Source organism: Platalea leucorodia (genome assembly GCF_965183815.1).
Source record: "Platalea leucorodia genome assembly, chromosome: 8".
Classification (NCBI taxonomy): domain Eukaryota; kingdom Metazoa; phylum Chordata; class Aves; order Pelecaniformes; family Threskiornithidae; genus Platalea; species Platalea leucorodia.
In genome coordinates, this window is record NC_138830.1 from 39,658,691 (window position 1) to 39,680,594 (window position 21,904).

Sequence of the window (21,904 nt, forward strand, 5' to 3'; positions counted from 1 at the left end):
TTTCAAAAAGGAAGAAAACTTTTATTAAACTCATGTTTCTCCCTTCAAAAAAAAAAAAAAAAAAAACCAATAAGAAGATACTCTATTTCCTAACTTCAAGATTGATAAAGAGAAAACAAAATCACCTCACAAAATGGAAGCAAACAACAGGAAATCCCTAAATGACTTTTGGCTGGACCAAGTTTGGGTTCTGTTCTCCTCCCCAAGGTAAGTCCTTGTTTCAGACATTTTCCTGGGGTTATTTTTTAAGGCTTTGGAAAAAAAGAGAAACAATACACAAATATTTATTATAAAACTGCAAAAACAAACACCACCAAAAAAAAAAATCATACACACCTAAAAAATTAATTATTCTGTAACAGAATGATTCAGTATTCCATCTTTCCAGTTTGCAAACATTAGGTATCTTGAAAATATAACACATAGCAACAAAATGTACGAAGTATAAGCTTACTGTGGGCAAGATTTTCTAGTCCTCCTGCTACTATATGCTGAATTTTTAAAAAGCAGATGTAGCAGTGATATGAATAAAGAGGGCAGACAAATGCCAATATCCGTACTGTGCACCACGTCATTGCTCTTCAGCTCTCTACAGAGCTCTGAATGGTAAAGTAGCAAAAAGAGTTCCGCAGACACCAGTGGACTTTTTCCTGATGTTCCTCAAGCTAAACCATCCCCACGCCAACTAAAAACCCATGCCGGCCCAGCAAACGCCACACATTTTGAAATTTAAAATAGCAGTGCAAAGTAGTAGCCCATTTCCCTCCCGAATTGGATGCTTCGCCACTGGATGTAAGACATCTTCATGCGGTTATTACATTCAAGATCAACTTCCCCAAGGATAACATGACATGGAGCTAAATTTGTTGACTACGACTTCATCAAACCTCACTGGCTGTCCCAAGGAAACACATTATTAATACGTTCACCTGACTGGCCTCTTTCCCAAGTTGCTTGATATAAGGCAAAACAGTAAGATACACTAAATGCTCCCCCAGCCCCCTAAGTGACAGAACAGTTGTCCCTCATAGAGCAAGGAACACTTCTGTCCCTTATTATGAAGCCAGGCTTTGATGATCATACATTCTTTGACTAAAGACTTACAAGAAAGATTTAGCTTTAAAATATTCAGCTAGGTTGTCTTTCAGCTCTCAGGTCACCGTTATATATGCACATTAAACTACAGGGGACAGCTGTTTAATTTTTATGCAATTTGCTTTTAAAAAAAAAAAAACAAACCAAGGCTATACAACCATGCCATACAAGTCTGTGCATTTATGCTTCCAAGCTCCTAGTAATTTCTAACCCGTTGATCAAATCTAGTCAAAACTAGGAAAACAGAAATCTCAGATGTCCCTACCACTTAACACGAAGCAGACAGACAGGTAGAGCAGAGAGATCTTCCTGAGTGAAATGAAAGATGAGCTCAATCCTTCTTGGACCTCTGAGAATCCACATAAGACATTACAATTATGGTAACCACAAGCTGCTAAATCCAACCCTTTGACACTGCATAATCTACTCATTCTTTCTTTTCTCCCTACTTCCATATAGAGTCTCATCTGACAAAAGAAAACCTGAACAAAAGTTCTGCTAAAGCAATGCTAAACGGGCCTTCCCGTTACCTACCTCCTCCCCCCCTTCCCTGAAGGCATTCAAATGCATCAAAACCAAAGAACTGTGGAAATGCTATAGGGACCCCTATTTCTTCAGAAGATATTTTGACTAAGTGGTCAAAATATCAATCTTTTACACCTCCTGTTTTGTTATTCTTGTTTTAAATTCATGCTTACTAGTGTCTAACATTGCCTTCTAACTTCCATTTTTTTCCTTCATACCTGTGCATCTGAGCCTCTTAAATGTGCACCTACTGACAGGACTCCCATGGCAAATTGCTACTTTATACAGGTTAAGAAATGGCTGAATAAATACTTTAAAAAAGGCAAATGCTGTGGAGTGTACTTGTCCATTTATGACAATATTTAAACTGTTGTTCCTCTATTGAAGTGTTAATTTGTCTACACATATCATTCTCTAGTGTTAAATTATGATTGAAAAAGGAGCTTTTCAATGTATAAATTAAAATGTATTAAGTTTGAAGTTTTGAGGAAATTGTGTATTCCCAGAAATGCAGGGTTTATCACTCTTCCTCCTTTCAAAAAGTCTAATATAGGAAATTTAAAATTTAGCATAATATATCCTGAGAAGATTCCACTTACTGTACTTCCATTCTGATTACTTAAGCCTGTTTCAATTCTTTATGCATAATAAAAACAAAGAGAAGACTGCTCTAATAGTTTGTATTTCTAACCATCGATTTCAGAAACTACTGCTTACTTTCTACATTTCATTTTCTTTTGATATTCTAAAGCTCCTCTCCTGGAAGAAAGACAGATTCGCAAGTTTGGTTGTCTGAAGTCAGTAAGACAATTCACAGGCTCAGGTTTAAATGCAGAAACAAGTCTTTCAATATGACTGTCGAAGTAAAGCTTCTGAAACTTAATCTTTTTTACTGACACAAAGGAAATTAGTCTTTAATGGGAAAGATTCTTTCATAAACTGCCTGTCTGCAAAGGCACAAGACCTATAATAACACAGCAGCTCACTTTAAGGCCTTATGAGTCACAAAAGGAAGTTAAGCGTTAGCACTTTTCCAAAACTGCAAGCATGATCAAGAAGCAAAACAAGGGGCCAAATAAAATCCAAGCCTGTATTTGCCTGGAAATACAGAACATTGGAATTCTGTAATCAGAGTGCTACAAATAAGAAATTCAAACCTGTAACAAAAAAAGATGAAAAAAATACCTGAAATGAAATATACTCCATCCACAAAATAAGGTAAAAGAAAGAAATGTTGCACACAGAATATATCGAACTTTTAAAGTTTCCCTTTTCACCACAAATTTTGTTGCTGTTTTCTTAAAATATATGTTTTTTAATAACAGCTCAAATAAACTCACACTAATCCACTGGAACTCTGTTGCTAACTTCAGCTTAGTACACAAATATTATTGAGTGAAACCACCAAGCAGATGCAGACTAGGAATTCAATAATCTAACTTTAAGGCAAACCAGCAATAAAAGCAACATACCATACCTGTATATACAAGAGAATGCCAATAGTGACCCAAAGCATCAGAGTGCTATTGTCATCCAGACAGCAAAGTAATAACATCTATGTCAATGACCTGATACCAAAACAAGTACAAACTGCAATGCACACCATGAAACAAATACTGTGAAAGCTAAAGACATAATTGTGTTCGAACATTACAGCTAGATGCAGTTGAAAACATACTATATCTATCATTTGCATGTATAAAATTACCTCACATTAAAAGTTGGAAAGGGGGAAGGGGGTAGAAAAAGGTGCACAAGCTCAATCTAAATAAATTAAAATCTATGTTTTTTCTACATTACTAGAAAGTATTTCACACTGAAGAAAGCCTAAAAACTGGCAGAACCAAGCGTGCAGCTTTTTCACCTGCCACTGTAAACTCAGGTTTGAGCTCACTGGGAAACACCAAGATACAGGACAACTTTTTCAACACGGTAGACACAGACAGAAGATTCTAAATAAAATCTTTATTTTATAAGCTGCATAAAGCTTTAAATTGTAAATAGCAGCTGAAATTTTGACTTTATTTATTTTTAATGAAAAAAGAACATTTGAGTAACCTATACATGCCATACAAACTAGAGGGCATGAAGTGTGTTGAGATAGCTTTTATCCAACCTCTTCACTGCACAGCCAACAATTTAAATAACATAAGCACTATTCAGATTTACAGTCTTCAGTAAACTTCCATATTACTTTAAAAGTATTCAGGTTTTAGCTACTGCTTTCTTTTCAAGTAGTCGTAAATCAAGTAATTTTGTTTACCTTTAGACAGAAATTATGATTTACACAAGATGACAAAATCTTTAGAAATTGAGATTTTAATGTAAAACAACAAAGAATTAGCTGCAAAAAGTATGCAGAACAGAAAACAAAATTACAAAAAACTCCAAATTAAACTGAAAAAAGAGCTTTCCTCTTTGCATTTTCTCATGTTGCTACCTGCTCACTCATGTTCTAAATGGCCACCACTTTTGTGTGCCATCAAGAGAGTAATTTTCTCATGTGTTTCATTACCAACTAGAGAGGAACACCAGGAGACAAAACCCCACCTAAACTACCTCCAAAAAGAACAACACACAAGGAACTTTTTATTCACTTTAATCCAAACACCCAAGATCAGCTTCAGGATGCCTATCCCATGCACACTAAGAAACCAGCATGGCATACATCTCTTACTTAGCAAGAAAAAGCAATGGGACCTTAATGGCAGCTGTTTCTTGTCAAAACAATTTCAGTTAAAGTGTTCCTTCTACACCTCTCATGGGAGTGGCCTTGTAAGAAAATATTTTTATAATTAAAAACAAAACCCCTTTCATCCTCACGAAGTTGCTACTGCCACTATTTCCTTACACTCTCCCCCTTGAGAACCTCTCCGCTTGTTTTTTGTCCCAGAGTCAGAAATCATTACAGTTGTGAAGGGCTGTAAACTGCAGAACCGTCAGTGGTCTACTTTCTGTACTCTTCTGCTACTTAGAGGAGTCACTTAACCTACTGAAGTGATGAAAGCGAAGGGCAAGCAGGCAAGAACTATGCAGAACTAGCATGAACCTGCCCATCTTTTGTCTCAACGCCTCCCTTATGCAATTACCTACAAAAAGGAAAGCTGGGCTAGGTCAGAGAAACAACCGTATATTAAACAAAACGCAGAGATTCTCTTCCAGAACATATTTTAACAGCATAATTTCCCAAATGCTACTCAAGTTTTGTAGTACATTGAGTGCAATGGTAAAATAAAATTCGCTTAGAAGTGAAGCGAAGCAGCTTATTCAGAGTATGACAGCTCCTGGAACAACGTGCTGCAACTGGTCATTGTCTTGGTCAGTACCAGGAAATGATTCTATCATAATATTAGCAAGCTCCTTTTAATTTTTTTTTTTTTTTTTTTTTTTTTTAGTTTTTAAAAAGCGTATGCATTTTCACTGCTCGCTCATGGCAGAACAATGAAGTACTGTGAAAGACGACAGACGTGAAAAAAGATGATTTGATTCCATATTAATAGGGCAATACTGATCATGAACTACCTTTAAATCAAAACAGATTGCATATTCAGAAAGGCTAGCATGTAAGATCTCTATTTATTCACTAGAAGCAGTTAAAAGTTTACTCAATCTCTGAATGGGGCTTTTTTGTAGTATTCCTTGATACCCAACAGAGTAGCCAAAATGTTTTCAATGTTTGTAATTCTAATAAGACAAAAAAAATCAGCTCTTAACATACATTAAAATATACTGACAGAAATTGGGAAAAGTAATTTATTTTTAACATCAACAGCTAGGGAGTCACTAATATCATTAATATCAGTACCGACTGTACAGCATATTTCCATTTAAATTAAAGGGGGGGCATACCTCTTCCACTTCAATTCAAACCAACTTAAATATTTTTAAGTCAGCTTCAGTGAATTACTTTAAGGGATTTCTACGTCAGAATCTCCAATATAAAAGAGTACTTTAGCATACATGCAAGCTTAATGAAACCACTCCTGTTTAATCTAGTTTTCTCAATTCAATATTTCTGAACAAAATCCTCCCCCTCAATTGAGGAGGAAAACTAGATGCCTATAGAAAAGGAATTTATCAAAGAGGCAGTGGTTTGAAAATAGAGGTCACAGGTCAGAGGATACTACTGGGGACCAACAGGATTCAATTTCAGGCAAAGGAAAAAACCCAGAAGCAAAAAAAAACCCAAACCGTTTTCCCCCAAAAGTCTCCTAAAAATTTCTAGAGAAAGAACATAGCATCCAGGAGCTTCACAGGGATAACCATTAGAAAAACAAAACAAAACAGCAGGGAGCATGAACTTTTGGTAGGGATCAAACTGAAAAAGTTGCAAGACAGGTCTCTAGAAACATAAGCATAGCAATATTTTTTTTATCTCAACTGAGTCTGACTATTAGCAGAAAAAGCAGGACTAAACCCAGTGTGAAGCTCAAGACAAGAGAAATCCTTATCAATTTTAATGGAGTTAAAGTCAACAGAAACTGCTATCAACATACAGCAGAACGACAGCCTGGTTAGAGACGGCAGTGTGCTGCCAAGGACACCCTCAAGCACAGCCAGGAGCAGGAGCACCTTCATACCTCTGTCCCCAAAAAGCAAGGTGGGGTCACCATTTCTGACAATCTCCTGAAATCACTCAAAGCCTGTACACGTTTATTAACTATATTAGGCCAAAAAGCACACGGGGCTGTCACCGTAAAATATGCCTCCTGTGTATTATGTGGAGTTCATCAGATTTCATAATACCACATGATTGCAGGTCAAAGAATCCTCCATAGGACGATATAAATAGGAGCTACGACACAGACACATCAAAATAAATTTGCCTAATCTTTTTAAAAAATTGTTCTTGCTAAACTAAAAGATAGTAGGACACATGTCTGATTTTGTCACTCATGTGTTCCTTAAATTAATTTACCTGCCTTCCCTGTGACAACTTGTGTTCTCTAACAGCTGGTTCCTGCTTTAAGACTTGCAGGAACCAAAGTTCCTGCTACAACAAAGTGTACACATCGAGCTGAGCCATACCTGGGCCTCATGAGCAGCTGCTACAAAGATTTAGCGAAGAAAACCAACCCAAATGTACTGCATCTTCTAGTACTATTTCTTATCCTTCTGAAGTATAAAAAACAGGTACTGTCAGCCATAGCATGTTGCAAGTCGCAAAAAGCACAATAGCTATGTTTTTCTAGTAAGTTTGCTTAAAATACTATTAAAGAACTCTCCTCCTATATGTGTGGTACTCAGTAAAAAAGATGGTACAGTGAAACAATTGTTTTTAAGATTACTCTTAAGATTATTTTAAAAACCTATGAGTCAGAACTCTCTTTGTGAAACAATGTTTCAAACCATAAGAAACAAAATGCTCAGAACCAAAATATTTGCAGTATCTTCTTTAAGGCCAACTTCTCTTTTCTTTCTAACATATAAACTAAAACTAAATTGTGAAATCATGAATATGTCTTAAAAGAGGCCTTCCTATCAATCTATAAAAATAGTTCTGGTTTGCAATTCAATATGCTATTGAATAGCATTATGTACATATAGATGATATGCTACTAACATTGAAATTATTTTCAAATACAGGCTAACTCCTGAAAAGGCAGTATGTAAAAGATGGGAACATTTTCCTAAGATATAAATTAAAATGCTAGCCTTCACAGTAAGACATCAAGGGAGCAAAAAACCCAGGTAAGTGCAAACACAAGCCAAACAACCCACACAAAAGAAAACTTGCCACATTTATGAAAGAAAAATCAATCTTTACTACAAATTACACAGGTTTCAGAAACGTAAGACTTGTCAACTGCTTCTAGCCTAAAGCTACATTCCTAGATTCATTTATCAAACTTATTCAAATCAACATAAGAATTCTCAGTCTCATCATCTTAGAAATCTACTCACTTGTATTTATTAGCCTTAAGAGTTCCCAAATTCAAATCCACGTAACCAGGAACCTGTGCAAATTTTTTAACCTGATAATGAACAAAGAAAACACCACCTCTCCACATGTAGGAGGCTGTTAGGTGGACAAAGTGCTGGAAATTATTTTGATCTCTCTATATATTTAGAATTAACATAACAGCTAAAAGAAATTGTAAAACCTGAGTGCATAAAGCACACAGACATCTGGACAAAAGCCACATTAATTCCAAATGTACTTCAGATTCTTTGGCTTGAAACCATACTACTGCTTAACTTCTTTACAAGTTCTGCTTCTCTTTCAGTAATAACACTTCACTAACACTGCGTAAAGCATTCATTTTCTACAAAATGTCTCAAGATGAAGTGCTGTTCTGGAAGTTTTAGAGGCAACGTTTGAAGGCACTCAAAAACTCAGACTTCAGAGAACAGCGTTAGACAAAGCAGATTAGTGGTTACCGGTACCAATGGATAGTCCCACAACAAGCCCACTTGCATGCTCTTTGCGTATGAGGGAGCGGTTGCATGTACAATTATTTTGCCTCTACTGCAGAAAATGATGCTTCCCACTCCTTCCTCTCTCCCCACCACTGCTTCTATGGTACACAATGCTGTACAACTAAGAGGAGAACTACATCAGGAACTGGTATTCCTGAAAAACACACCCAACAGAAAAAGTAAAAAGTTTCTCTGCACCTGAATGAGTTTCCCAATTCAGTTCATAGCACAAATGGTTGCATTAACACAATACAAAGTGGAAGAACAGGAGCTTTCTTCCATAAACTTTTTTCCTCTTCAAATAATTATACTTTAGGCATATACTGAACTACAGCTTCAACAGTCTATAGTATGGGTCACTGTCTTTAGAAGACAATTTAAGATGGGTTTTGTTTTCTGTTCTCTCTGTAATTAGGTACCACTTCTTCCAGACACTAAGCTTGCACAATTGTATCAGTACTCTCACATTACTGAATTGCTTTATAGTTCTTCAGTGGTAACAATGTAGCTGCTTGCAAATAATTATTTAGATTATTCAATCACACTTATTCTGCAATATCATTAAAAAAATAATACCTATTTTACTTATTTTTGTCAACTAGTCTCACCTTGATATCTGTAGGATTACTCCTGTAAGTTGGCCTGCCCAGAAGCTGCCTTCCTATGCTTGCCATCTGTTAACTACTTTTTACAAAAATGCTTCTCTTTTGGCACATTTTAAAGACAATTATTGCAGTCATTTAATGAGTGTGCAATTATCTCAGGAAAAAATGATATTCTTAAATTATAACAATCATTACAACAGCAAGTACTTCATTTTAAAGAGGAAACATACACAAAGAATTGGACAGCCTAATGATTTCACAAGTGACGAAGGCTGAGAGACTTAGGAAAAACAGTAGTGATAGCAAACAAGATTCAAAAAAAAGAATGATGAAACAATTAAACTCTACCCAACGGAGATGGCAATTACTAACAAACTCATAAAGCCTTTTTAAAACAGTAAAGCAGCTACTCTGGCACATTTTCCCTGTTCTTAAAAGTCCAGAAATTTGTCTTTCCCTTACTATACAGCTGCATTTTGAAAGGAAAAACAAGGCAAATGAAAAATGGAGAAATTAAAAATTAGAATACTCATCAGTACGTGTGTTACAAACTACTCTCACAAACATGTACTTCCTTTCCCCAACCTATGCAATTTGTCATTTTAAAAAGAATTAAAATGTATAAAATGCTTATATAAAACTTGGATAAAATATATACAAAAAGAAATGCTTCATACACATTCAACTATAAAGCTATCAAAATATTGCTGTCTTCAGTGATGAATACATCATTGGCAAAAAGCCATAGATTAGTAATGAAAACATTATATACAGCTCTAGTTTAAAAAGACAGTTCATTGCAGGAGCTGCACTACTCAAGCTCAGAGACATTGCCCTACTCCTCTCATTAACTGTGCCTTTGACACCGCTTCGCCACTTTCACTCCCCCCCTATTTGTGCAGGCCTGTCTGAAAATAACAGAAAAAGAAAAAAAGCCAGAAAATGGTACAAAGAAGGTCAGTGGAGGGATTACTTTCATTACTCGTACATATATAATAAACCTACTAGGTGCTGGGAGATGACAACTGAATTCTGCTGCCTCGCTGTGGTACAGACTATTAATTTCCTACAAGGAAGGTGAAACTTGTTCTTTAAGCACAAAGAACTAAATCCAGAGCATACAACTCCTAGAAATGTTTAAAAGGAAAAGTTCAGACAAAGCTTTACATTTCTTATTATGATGATGCCACCCATAAAATTAACCATAATTAAAGGAACAAGAACAACATAAACACAGTAGATATGCTTAATGGGAGCTATACCAGCACTGTTAAGTATTTTAGGAAAAAGAACAAGGGGTTAGGGCTCTTTCGGTTTAGGGGTTGGTTTTTTGGCAGGTGTGGGGTGTGGTTTTTTTACACTTCAAGATTACAACATATCATTTTTAATGCCCCCCCCCCCCCCCCCCCCAATGCTTAGTGGAACAGATGTCTAGTTTTCAGTTTTCAGATGATGCAAAGTAGGGCAAATTTTGAGATGTATCTTTATTAGGCTCAGTTCCCCTGAAAACTGTCATCCACTGCTTCACCAGCAATATATATAACAGCATCATAATTTTACAATCTTGTATTGTAACAACACTTAGGAGCCGTAACCTATAAACTTACTATGCAAAATAGCCAGTCTCTTCTACAAAGAATTTATATATAGTGTGATCAGTTCATTACTTTAAAATATTTCACATTACAGGCTCACTTAATTAAACCATACAGAATGTACGAAATACATTCTGACAAATACTATATTCTTGACTTGTATACATCTTCCATAACTGCATCTATCAAGTAATTGACTTCTTGTACCTACCATTACTAGCTGAGAAAACACATCACTGCTTACTATGTTTCTCTCATAAAAACATTACAGTGCAAGATTTCATATACAAGTAGAAGAGTAACCAATGGCAGAGTAAGAGGTTTATGAGTGGAATTGTCCAAGGGGTACTTGTCTACAACCACTTTAGAGTTGATATCAAAGGGAGGCATCTGCTAACACAGTCAGAGGTGAAACACCTGTGACTATTCAGGACATGCATCTCAGCAGCACCTAAGCCTGGACTTTGATCAGGTGAAACTTAGTTCCACCTCTGATGATACGCTCATATATACGAGGTTATGCCATTCTGATATATGCAGATGTCCCAGGGTACGACATCAACCAAGCAACCACCTACAATGTTCAGACTTTCTTTGCTAAACTTTCAACAAGGGCAAGATAAATTCTCTCCAAAAATACAGTGTCATCTGTTGCTGTAAAACAAGTGGTAGGAAAGCTCATGCTTGCAAGCACAAAAGCACTTGCATGTTCCAAGTCAGTAAAAAAAGTCAGTCAAATGTGAGATAATGGAATTCATGAATACACTGAATTATCAAGTTAGGTGCCAAACTTTTAGTCACAAAAGGGGAAAAAAGATTCACCTGATTTAAGAACTAAGACTACCACCTTGTCCTACATCACTTAAGATTATTAATGGAATATTCTTTTCCAGTTTAATCTCAATTATTCTGCTTTCATGTATGTAGCCAGAAGAGATTAAAATGCTTATTACAAAATAACATACACAGTGACATGGTTGTAAACGTCTCTTAGGACAGTTTATACTTCAGATTATCTTTCCAACTTCCTTTTTCTTCTAAACATGCAGAACTGAATGTTGAAGCCTGTATTTTTGTCATCTTTTTTCAACTTTATGAAAAGCAAATAGATTATTTAGCTTTAGCAAACTCAAAACAGTTTTAAGTGGAGTTAAAAAGATCAGAAGTGTTATATTATTCAAAGCTGAAGCTATACAAATCTTCGGTGCATTTCTCTACTTTCTGTTCTCAAAACTAACTCTGATGAAAAATGCATGATGTAAAATTGAGAGGCACAATTTATTTACAATTATAATCTAATTATAGCAGGCACAGAAAGTATAATAGCAGCATTAGACATTCTAGATTGTTTTTAATTCTGCAGTATTATTACACTGAACAGATTGTATTAATTTTTAAATTAATTTCTATCAGAAGAATAGCTGTACAAAAATGTAATGAGTATGCTTGCTGTCAAATAACGAAACAACAAATATTTAATGTTCTTTCTTAATTTTGAATAACCTCAGCATAGCTGTAGTTAAAGATCGTTGGTTGTCTAATGTTGAGTCCATTCCGATAGCTACAGTTCATTAACTATTTCATAAAATAAAGTTTTCCTTTCTGAAAAAATCTTAATGTTTATCAAACTAAAACTGATGAAAATAATTAAATCCACTAGTAATTGTTTCCTCACCATGTACAAAAGCCAGTATGAGACATTGCCTTGTTAAACAATAAAGGTTTCATCTTAACTATTACATACGAAAGTTATCAAAATCCCTTCCCACCTAGCTCCTAGCCTAAAAACAACCAGTTTCAGTAAGACAAATATTCCCCTTCCCCCCGTCCCTTACCCCACCTTTTTTCTCTCTGGTTAAACTACACACATTTGTAAAAAGCTCAAACAGAACAAACTCATCTTGAACTTTAAATTCTACAAAGTGATTAGAGAATAAAAGTGAGAATTAGATCTAAAACCCCTCTAAGGATTGTAATCAGACAAAAGACATCTAAAACACTTCTTACCTTCAGTAATTGCCATACTTTTCTATTACTATTTATATTACATACACTGCTGATTTAAAGAGGTTTCTACATTGTTTGCTTCTGTCACTCCCCAATCAACATATTCCTCACAATAGTTTGACAGCTACCGCTTCACAACCAGTTTCTGAAGGAAACATTAAACATCTGTCCGATTAGATAAGGTCAGACAATTTATTGCATACCCCAAAATAATAAAAACCAAACCAAGTAGTTTTATAACTATCTGTTTTCTGTCCATTTCATTTCAAAATTCCAGGGGAAAAATGTAAAACAAGTTGCAATACTGTAAAGTTGCTTTGCTTTCACACCACAATAAAAACCAAAACCAAACCCCCAAAATCTTGAAACACTCTCCACAGGCCTTAGAACTTTCCCTCTATTCCTAGTTACAAAACAAAGCACTAAAACTGACGTCAGCAAGATCGAAGTAAGTCTTAAAAGGTTCTGATGTATACTACAGAAAAGTCACAGCACCAGAAAGTTTTATTAGACCTACTTTTCGCCGCCTGGCTTGTATCCCACGTGCTCCTCACAACCGATGCTAACCCCTGGATTTCTCGCCACCCCCACTTTTCCTGGAATCCGCTTCCTCTTCACCCTTCACCCCAAGAATGCTCATGGGAGACCAGGAGCCTCAACGCCACCGTTCGCAACTCTGGGTTCTCCTACTCCCCTTCCTGGCAGGGAACTCGGGCGCTGCTCCCTCTGCAGTACTGTACGCACAGTAACAAACAGGATCACGTCTCACTAGTAGCTGCTACACCGCACATCTTTAGTTTACCGAGATAACTGACAAGAGTAACTAATTGGGCAGTGCCCTCTTCTTCCCCCTCCCTGACCTAAAAAAATAAGAAAAGTTTATCGAAACCAACAGAATGCATCTACTGCATCGTTCAGTTAATCAAGCTAATCTCAAATACACAGCCGTAGACATGTTCTATTAACCTCACACCACAATTTTACAGAAAGAGTTTCACTAGTAGGAATTGAAAATTACATGCTCCATAAACATAAGCAGAAGTTGTAATAGAGAAGTAATCTACTGAACCAAGACCAAAGATTATATGTGTTCAACCCTTATCTCTACACTAATGACATAAAAAAGGGGGAAAAAAAAAGTGTTACATTGCCTCCTTCACAGGCCTGTGTCCTGCAAACTAAGTAGAAGCAAGAGCCAGTAATTAAGTTCCTTTCCTTCCCAATAATTTTTTTTTTCCCCCAATAAGACACCACTCTATATTCTCAGGTAGACAGAATATTGGTAGCAAGAATATAGAGAAGTAATACAGTTATTACAACCTTTTTAAAGCTGTCTGCATGTATATATTTGATGTTAGAGTTGCCTCTATTTTGAAATGCACAGATTGAAGATTAGAAAACATTTATATTCCCTCTCCTTTCCTGAATACAAGCTCAATTCCTACCAGAATTTAAAACAGGAGTTTAAAATAAAAACTCATACTTTCACTGTTAACATGTACGTTGATTTCAACAGACAGTCTCACAATTTTGGAAACCCTAGATAACCAGCAATGGCAGCTGAATATGTGCATTTATCACACAGAAGCTACAGCTCCTTCTGCCAAACCATCTAATTGAAGAAGTTTCAGTCATTCCTGTCAAATCAAATTTGGGCTGGTAGCTACCAAGCAGTGCCACACTGTGATAGTACTAAGGTATTAACTTCCAGGTAATGCAGTCCCTGGTACCACTCTTCAAACATTAACAAGGAAAGCCACTAAACCAGTCTCCAAAACCATAGCAATAGCTTCAAAGATTGACAAATTTTAAAAGCTGAAAGAATAATTATTTGTACCTTTGGTAATTAAGTCTCTCCTATATTCAAGATGTGTTTTCTTTTGATTTAGGAATTGTTTGAGCTGAAAAATCTGTAAGAATCTCACATATGCTGAGGATTCTAGTAACTGTAATAAAAACATGATTTTGCTGGTTACAGTGTTGTGAAAAAATAACTTTACTTGCCCTATTTGGTTTGTTTTTTAAAAGCTTAGCTACTCTCCTAAAAGACTAAAGCAATCCAGAAGCACCACTGTATATTTCAATTTATTGACACTTACACACTTCCTATAAAGGAGAAGAGGATACAGATTAAGAGAAAGGTCAGCGTTAAAAAAAAAGTGGACTTAATATCTCAAAACTGTTTGAAAATTCACTACTTTACATACGTTATGCAAAAGCACTCATAAGAAACAGGCTGCAGGATTGAAGGACTGTCTTTCTGAACTCTTCAGTGCTCACACAATTTTAATGTCTCTCAGATAATCTAAAAAGCGCTGCCTGCAAAGTTCATTTCTCTTGTATACCATTAAAGTACAATATCATTTTTATGCTATCTTGTCCTCCATGTGGAAGGCTTTAACACTTGCAGTAGATGTGCACATTACACCAAAACAACTGCAGAGTTTTTTTTGGTTTAGTCAAAAGTAACAAAATCAAACAGTGGCACAGGCTTTTGTAAGTTTTCTGTTATTACTGATCACATCAAGAACAACAACGAAGTTTGTATTTTTAGCCAATGAGCATGAGCACAAAGATACCAAGCAAAGAACCGAGTAACAACAAACCCAGTACAATTCTTGCAGGAAATCAGCCACACAAGCCTTATTAAAGCTCTTAAAAATATGTCGCTATAAGTACTTTAAAAGACAATAAGCCATTATATTTGCACCAAAACACCAAAATCATAAAACAACCAATTTTCTCTGCTATACGTGGGAAATATAAGCAGCAGAAGGACCGGCACCGTTTTCTCTGATTAAATATTTCAGGTCATAAAAATCTTGTTCTCTACAATGGTAAGAAAACAACAAGAGAAAGAAAGGTCTGCACCAACAGGTTTTTTTTTCCTAAACTAGCAGTTACGTAGATTTCTTCAGGGTCAAATAACAACAGCTCAGAGACCTCAGTTACCATGCTTTGGCACAAACACCAGTCACTATTATTCATTTCACCAGATCAACCAAATCAAACGGCTCAAACCCCCGCCCCTCAAATCCCTACATACCTGTCCTTGTAAGGTTACACGACTTCTGTCTTGCAGATGCTGATTAGAAACTGAAGAATGCCAAGGATGGATCTGACTTTGAGACTGTGCCCGAACAAGATCAGATGACTGTGTTACTTGCTGTGGGGTTATATGGTGATCTAGGTCATGCTCTAAAACATGGCTTGTGCTATCCTGAACAAATGCAGAGTCATCAAACTGTGGCAGAAGGTCTTCCTGAAGGAGGTCATCTGGGTCAAGTCCTGTAAATGGTTCATTATGAGTCTCGACCTGATGAAGCAAGTTATCATCTAAAGATGTAAAACCGTTGCTTTCAATAGGGTCAGTGAAATGGCTTATCTGAGACGCAGAACCAGCAGAAGCTGGAAAACTAATATTCACAGGAGAGAGTTTTGAACTACTAAAGTTGCCCTGAGGATGCGCAGAATGCAACATTTGAAAACTATTTGAATTCAAAGGTGTATTAGGATTCAACATGTGCTCAGTTGTTTCTTGCTTGGTCCCTGTTTGAGATGTAAAGGCATCGCTTCCAGTGAAGTCAGAGATAGAGTGTGTCTGCTGGCTAGTAGAAAGAGCTGTTGAAGACTGAAGAAGGCTGGTAGGAGAAATGTGGTTATTAGAGTAAGAATAAGGAGATGAAAATTGTTGGCTATTATTGACAGAACATGGAGTAATAGTTGGGGACTGTCCATCAAAATTTCCTTCTTGATTCCCACAAAAATGTATTGAAGCACTTGCAGTTTGAGAAAACGGTTGAACAGACAGAGGCTGCTGTGAAGTTGATGGATTAGAAACTGAAGGTGGGTGGTTAACACTGACTCTGTGAGAAGTAGAAACGTTAACTTCCATGAAGTCTTTTGGCTGACTCAGAGCATCTTGCCCCGTGTTGTTTCTGCTTTGTTGCGACCGTAGCGAGGCACACTGATGCTGCGGTTCATTAGCCTGAAATAAGGCAAAGTCATGGTGTGCTACAAAGCTTTTGTTTTGCTGCATAGACTGAGAATGTCCTTGGTGAAAGGGTGACCCATTTTGATTTGAAACAGTTGTGGCAGTTTGATGACCCCACATAGGACTACCATCAGCCACATCTGGAAACATCCCATTAGACTGGTTTTGTGGATGAATTGGTGAACAGTTGAATTGAGAGTGTGGTGATAAGACGTTGTCAGCTGAGCTATTAAAAGACTGATTTACTGAGTGAAGTTTCAGTGAATCATACTGATTCAGCTGATCAAACTCATTCATCTTTTGTTGATTTTGAGCATCTTGCACATGGTTCAATGAGTCTATGTGCAAAGGTTCAAATTCTGCACCCAAATTCAATTCATCAACAAGTGAAACAGGTCCAGGTTGAACAAAGGCATCATCTGACAAACCTTCTAAGGTCTCACTAAAAAGATTGGCATCATCAAAAAAATCCATCATAGGATCAGTCATCTTGATAGGTCTGTACTGCTTTTTCTCTCAACTCCAATTGGAGTCAATTTTGGCTCTCTGCAGTGAACAGAAACAAATGACATCCAGCGGTCACCGCCTTATCCAAGGCATGCCAACATCCATTAGTGCTTCTGATGAAACATTCGTCTTAAGGTGTTAAAGCATCCTATGGGAGGGGGGGGGAAGAGAAAAAAGAAAAATTACTTTCATGACTCTTCTCATTGCTCCTTCCCCTCCCCAACACTTTTATGGACTTTTGATATTTTGTTCATAAATTTACAGTTTAGTTAAACCACAAATCAATTATTTTTGCTTATACTCGATGCCCTGTGCAGCATTTATTGGTTTTGTGCTGTACATAATTAAAGTAATATCTGATGTTTTCAATGTAATGTTTTTTCGTTCAGTTTGCTCTATTACCTAAGCAGACTTTTAGATTCTCCTTTGCCATTTTCATTAAAACTACCAAATTTTAAGAGGACTGTTTTTTAGTAGTCCAGAATTAAAATTTGTTTGTAGAAAGAAATCATATAATACATAAAATGTACACAATAATTCTGTATGTTTGAACAAGAAACTTGAGAGTTTATAAACTACATCTAAAAACAAAGCTACCTTGACTTCAGTAGGAAAAGCTGAGATACTATGTTTCTTCTATTTAAGTTGCATTAAGTAAGATTCCGAAAAAAACTGTATTTTATCTCACTTCAAGACATAATAGAACTCTTATTTAAAGACAAGAGGATTAATATAGTGACACAGTCAAAGATAAACACAGGAAAAGAACTACCTTTGGTTCAACAAAGTTTACACACTTATCTAGTTTTGAAACACAAGTTGTTTTTTATTTATTCATAGCATCACTGAGTGATCACCAATGAATTAGTTTGCAATCAGGGATTTCAGGCAAGAGGAGCTGAGAAGGATGGTTAGTTTAACTTTAGCCTAAAAACTTGCACATTTGCAGTGTAATCAAACAGAATGGGAAATGAATGAAAATGTGTCTCTGTGATAATTTACCTCCCCAGATAACTAGTAGACCTCTAGAACAGAGGAGCAATCACTTTAAATCACCATCTTCATGGAATAATCATTCCTTGATCCTGTCAATACAGGTATCTAATTACCATAAAGAAAAAAGGAAAGAAAACAGCCACAGCTTTTAATTCCTGACCCTACTACTAAAGCTCACCTTCATGCTCTCCTCCTCCATTTCAGTTGCAATTCTTCATTAATGAATTCTCCTAAGAATAAAATGAGTATAGGATCCTTCCAGAAATGGACACTCTGGAAATCCAAAATATTCTCTGATGGACAAGGTTCATATTGAACCTATTAAGTACAAAGCAGTATTTCACAAGCTGATGAAAACCTGTTCTGCTTATACTCCACTGAAAGTATTGTGACCATAGCCAGTATAAAGCCTAACCTAAATTAAACAACCTTGTTGAGGGTTTGGGTATATAAAACTTCTGGTCTACACAGAAAAAGGACAGAGGGATTCTGTATCACACTGAAAGACACCAATTGGTGACATCTATCAAGTATGGATTGGTATGAGTGTTAATTACTATCAGTATAGAGAACAAGGGTGCCATAAAAAGGCACAGAAGCTTAGGAAGGTGACAGCTTAGCATAGCAAAGTAGCCGTGGATTCCAGATGATACATGTACAACTTACTGCTTAAAGTTAGGACTTTGTGAAGTCCCAAGTTAAAGGAAGCAGTAATATAAATTAGAGCCCATTATCTTCTAACACTGATTAAGTTGTCTGCTTATGATTAGAAGCAACAGAATGATGACTTTGCCAGTACCAAACACCTTCCAACAGCTGATAAATCAACGTCAGGATCCAGGTAGGTGATGTGGCATGGTTTGAGGTTTTTGTAGCGTTTTTATTATAATCATCTCTCATCTTAGGACATTTCAACTTAGAAGATAAGTCAGAGGAGAGCTATTTCAGCTAAGAGAAGACAAGCAAGTCAGATTAAGTACAAGGAAAGAATATTGTAGACACGGAACACATTATCTAATTAAAGAACCCCCCCATCTGGGAAAAGATAGATGGAAGCTGTGGTAGCCACATGTAAAATGTCATGTTCCAGGCTATTAAGGACTCTACTGTTAAAAACTCAAATTTGAAGCCTGTATCAATAAAAGTTTACATATTGAGACTGAGTATAAATAGCTCAGCAAACTGCATACAGCTCCTTGGTTATGCCCAGAGATGAACTATATTTCACTGTGATTTGTAAGGAAGGCTATTAAATTTGTGCTAACTTGAAAAAATACAAAAGAGAGATTTCTTCTGTCTTTAGCTATACAGATACAATAGGATGTACAATTTTTTTTTTTTTTTTTTTTTTTTTTTACATAGTGTAAGTGACATATGGGCCAGCTACTCTATAGTAATTAACTACTATACATGCTCCTGAGTTTAACTGCATAGTAGCCAAGAACCACTGAACAAGACTGAAACAACCCTATATTGAAAAAACACATACCAGACAATCTCTTCATGTTTCACTGACTACTGTGTACCTTTATAGTAAGAAATGGGGAAAAAAACAAGCATAACAGCTGGCATCACTGCACTTGTGACACTGTAACTGAGCTTGCCTCACAGAAGTTTGCTGCTTTGCTCAAAACCCAAGAAACACATCTTAGTTTTTCCTACTTTCTTTCAGCATAAGGAAAAAAAGGGAGGAAATAAGAGACAAATAATACAAACTCTTTTTAAAATGCAAAGGCTTTGTAAAACAAATAAACCTTAGTAGGTATGAAAAGGAAACATAACCTGAAGATGTCAGCTTCACTTCAAGGATCCAAGTAAGATGGATAGCACAGATGAACTTCCAAACTGAGAAATTTGAAGGCTAGAGACATGAAACCTCTCCGGGCTAATTAGACCAGCGTAAATTTATTATGAAGAAAGCTTCTCTGTAAAGAGGTGATCATGAAGTGAAAAGAAAAAAAAAAAACCAACCAACCAACCCAAACCTCTTTTGGCAAAGATACCGCTGTAGATAGCCTGAACGCAATTCTGTTGCAAAGACACCTTATTTTTTGACCTTAGAAGTACTTTTACCCCTAGCCTTTTTCTTCAGTGTCTACAGAATCCACCACATTTTTTCAGCCCAAAGAAAAGGATAACTTGGAAATTCAAGGATATTGATTTGGAGAAACTAGCCTTTTGCACAAAATGATCTTCCAAATTTATTGAGCAATTGTCCTTTTTGTTTCTCTCTGCTATACTTGAATATGAAAACATCAGATGCTCAGCTTGCAAATTGTGAAGGCATATGAAGGCAAATTGTGATGCATTTCTGAACCTAATTGGCACACAAGTACTATTTTTCTGTCCGTTCCTTAAAAAAAAAAACAAACCCAAACGTCCTCACATCCAACTTAATGAAACAAAAAAGTTCTGACATGAAAACTTTTTACATGCTTTCTGCAAGTGATTCTCTTCTCCATGTCCTTACTCCCTCTTATATAGAAAATGAAGGCAGCTACAATTATGTTTTAACACACTTTTATCCAGCCTTCTCCTTCCCCAAACAGACCTGTGGTACCAATTTGAACTTTGGTCATGCTTTTACCTTCAGCTGGCAGAAAAGCATTCAAGGAAATAAATATTTTGAAGACTTTCATCTATTGGACTTGACAACTACAAGTTTAACAATGCAACAGCAGCCAGTGTTTTATAGTACCAGTCCCAAAATACTTCTAATGGAAGATAAGCTCCTATTGGAACTGCAATTTAGCAGAATGGGGAAGGTAGTTTTGAATCCCTACTCAATAAAGCAAACTACAGCAAAAGAAGCAGAATGTGTTGGGGGGGGGGGGGGGGGGGAGGAGAGGAAAAAGAGCTCTTCCTTCTTCCTTAAAGAGGAAAATCTTTGTTTTGTCAAAACTAAGTATTTTACCACAAGCAATCACTGTTATGGTAAATAATTCCATTTTACAGCAATCTAAAGTTTGACTTCTCTTAGTAAATACATTTGACACCCTTGTGCCCTCTTACATTGACAATGTGTGATGCAGTTACACTTCTTGTAAAAACTAAATTAATACTAATACTTTGTATGTGTAAATTCTCTACCTGTCTTGTATACCGATTTAATATTAATCTTTGCCCAGCTTAAAGTTAGCAAGATCCTTCTACAACATCAATGTCTAAGAACTGCTTGGACCAATTCTAGACAATAGAACGAGCACCACAATAGAGGTACAACCTGACAAAGCAATTGGAAGACTACGGTTGTTGTACTTGAATTTAAGAAGTTACTGCCCCCTATCAGCTGGAATTGCTTCAACAATATTTACCAACTGCAGGACATTTGGTAAATTTAGAATTTTATGCAGTGGCTTTTGTTTTGGTTTTTGAAAATAATGAAACCCAGAGGCATTCAGCAATATTTCTTACCAGTATTTAATTTCTCCCTTTGTATTTTAAACTCTCAGCTTTGTACCAATCAAGCTGATTTTATGCAGAAAACTAATCAACAGGAACTACTACTACTACAGGGCAACTACTACCTAACAGCCATATAACAAAATCATACGTTAGACTCACTATTGTGAAAAAAGTGATTTTTTTTTTTTTTTTTTAAAATAACATGAAGTTTTCTAAAATTAATTACCAGGAAACATCACTAGTATCCCCCAAGTTAAGGCGAAACACATTTCAAGGTTTGCCATCTTCAGATATGCTAAAGCATCTAGAATTTAAACAGCAAATTTTTTCGGATTGCCAACTGTATCATTTGATGTCTCACACAAAACATAGCATTTTCTCCAAGGAGTATTCAGTTATTCTGCAAACACACTTGAATCAGAACAGAAACATCTCCCAGCTCTTGGGCTTTTTTTGTCTGGTCGCTATTCATTAAACTGAACACCTATACTTTCTTTAACCTACTAGTTGTTAACATTAAGAGACCAATTTTAAATTAAAGATTTAAACCAAAGTATTAGAACTGGAGAAATGGTATTAAAATAGATCTTACTAGTTGAAGTGAATGAAAAACCACTAAATTCTGCATAACCCATGTTTTTCATTTAAAATCGTTGTGCTCTGTATGGACTAAAACTATCTTTTCTATTACAAATGGAATATAAAGCAATGCACTATTGTTGTTCCTCTTAATCTGCAAAAGCAGCTCTCATGTA

General features: G+C 36.1%; 1 protein-coding gene across 8 annotated transcripts in view; it reads right to left on the reverse strand.

Annotated features, from left to right (window-relative positions):
* Window positions 1-21,904, reverse strand: part of CHD9 (chromodomain helicase DNA binding protein 9) — a 100,426-nt gene that overhangs the window by 65,088 nt on the left and 13,434 nt on the right. For 7 of the 8 annotated variants that reach the window (XM_082319866.1, XM_082319867.1, XM_082319860.1 and 4 more), the window contains one exon: window positions 15,294-16,896. In XM_082319866.1, the coding sequence (XP_082175992.1) occupies window positions 15,294-16,730 (1,437 nt within the window). In that variant the 5' untranslated portion in view covers window positions 16,731-16,896. Of the gene's footprint in view, window positions 1-15,293; window positions 16,897-17,750; window positions 17,834-21,904 lie in introns of all 8 variants that reach the window. The other variant, XM_082319863.1, reaches the window with a different exon arrangement.